General features: G+C 45.9%; 1 protein-coding gene across 1 annotated transcript; it reads left to right on the top strand.

Moving 5' to 3' along the window:
* Positions 1–1,083: 1,083 nt before the first annotated feature.
* On the top strand, positions 1,084–1,759 carry LOC112139296 (the record flags this gene model as incomplete). The annotated part of the gene is given in 1 exon segment (XM_024262041.2): positions 1,084–1,759. A coding segment is annotated over 1 exon segment (424 nt), but the record flags the coding sequence as incomplete, so codon positions are not given.
* Positions 1,760–2,049: the final 290 nt, after the last annotated feature.

The following is a 2,049-nucleotide window of genomic DNA, read 5'->3' as shown; positions in this document are numbered from 1 at the left end:
GAACTACAAGATCTTTAATAAAGGATGAGGCCACACCTTTTTTTCAGCAACATGCTAGCTGTTTTGGCTAATTTAGACTTGATTTTAGTTTTTAGGCTGTTTAGGAGTTTAGCTAATATTTCAGCTACACACTTTTTTGGCTGATATAGGCTTTTTCAGTTTTTAGTTTTTGAAGTATAGCATTTTTTTTAGCTACATGCTAGCTGTTTTAGCTAACCGATTGTGGTGCCTTGAACCACCTCCAACAGGGAGGGGGAAGCCAGAAGCACAGCAAGAAGCTTACAGTCTGAAGGGTCAAACAATACCGTGCAACCGGAGTACCGCTCAGAACAAGAAGCACCCACTAGTTTCATAGTTCCACCTGGTATATGACACACTTTCTTCTCCTTGACCTTTACCTGCCCTGTTGGCGTACCAGATTCTCATGTAATGACGTGATGGCATTGTTGCAATGCTTCAAGCACAGACTCTGGAACTCCCGAAATGAGAGATGACACGAACATATCCGTCCCGTGCTGTCCAAACAGTTTCTGACAGCACATTCTGAGGACATTCATCACGAAAACACCTGAAGCCTGGGAGGTTGTGGTACTGGGTGGGTCTTTAACAACCAACACCCCACAATTTGGCATTAGTTTACCACACAGCTGAATATCCAACTCCAAGTATTCCACATAGGGGATAGACAAACCATTTCCTGCCTTCAGCTGCAACTGCAATGATGCAGGCGTTCCTGAGTCAAGGGTTCAAAGTGTTTCTGAAAAAACTTTGCCTAATTGTAGACACCATCGATCCCGTATCCACCAAACACTTGACCTGGACACCGCCCATGTTTACACTCAAGTGGGGACACTCTGAAATCAACCACCCTGCACTCCATACTGCACACTATTATTGAAGGCACAGAGCTACTCTGGCCTCTAGTGCCACCCTGCAGGCCTTCCTGTTCCCACCTCATGGCCTCCCTCCTAACTTCCAACAAGGTAGACTCTAGATAGGCCCCTAACCCATTTTTTCAACTCACGGCGCAAAGAGCTGTCCAACACGTGTTCGACGAAGACAAATGTCTGGCCCCACATTCAGTGGAACTTCCAGCCTTTCTCTCGATGAGTGGTTGGAAGAAGTACAAGCCTGCAGTAGGGCCAGACATTTGTCTCGGTCAGAACAGGCTTTTTTTATGTTTGATCACCTGGAAGGGGAAGCGCTTGCAGAGATCAAGTTCCGGCCCAGTGCAGAAAGATCTGACCCAGTGAAAATAATCTCTGTGTTGCAAGAACTGTATGGATGCTCACAGTCTTATGTTTCGTTACAGGAGGCCTTTTTCTCAAGAAAACAGCAGGATGGGGAGAGTTTGTTGGAGTTTTCTTTGGCACTGATGAGTCTGATGGAGAGGGTGAAACAGCAGTCACCGTATCTGATGACCAATGCAGAATCACTGTTGAGGGATCAGTTCGCCGAACACGTGTTGGACAGCTCGTTGCGCCGTGAGTTGAAAAAAATGGGTTAGGGGCCTATCTAGAGTCTACCTTGTTGGAAGTTAGGAGGGAGGCCATGAGGTGGGAACAGGAAGGCCTGCAGGGTGGCACTAGAGGCCGGAGTAGCTCCGCGCCTTCAATAATAGGTATGCAGTATGGAGTGCAGGGTGGCTCCCAGCAGATGGCACATGCTCACCCCACTTCTGAACTTTGCCAGTTAAAAGATCTAATTAGAACACAACAAGAGCAGCTAAACGAACTCTCAAAGAATGTCAGCCTTTTGCCTTCTATGTTAAAGGATCCTGCCAACAATGCCACTTTGTGGTGACCGAAACAGGTCTAAGAGCCTAAAGAGACTACATTTATTGACCCATATAAAAGCTTTAATATTAACATATTTTAAAAGCGGTTCAAATGCACAAATCAGGACTTTGTGGCGATGCGGGTATGAGGGTGTTGCAACAACGCCACCTGGGGCTGTTTGGCCCCAGGAAAGGAAATTAAAGGACACTTAAGTTCTTACTTTAAACCAAGGCAGAGGCTGGGTAAAATATTAAACATATAATTTATTGAG

The sequence above is a fragment of the Oryzias melastigma genome, unplaced genomic scaffold (assembly GCF_002922805.2).
Source record: "Oryzias melastigma strain HK-1 unplaced genomic scaffold, ASM292280v2 sc01116, whole genome shotgun sequence".
Classification (NCBI taxonomy): domain Eukaryota; kingdom Metazoa; phylum Chordata; class Actinopteri; order Beloniformes; family Adrianichthyidae; genus Oryzias; species Oryzias melastigma.
This window is presented reverse-complemented; position numbering and strand designations above follow the sequence as displayed.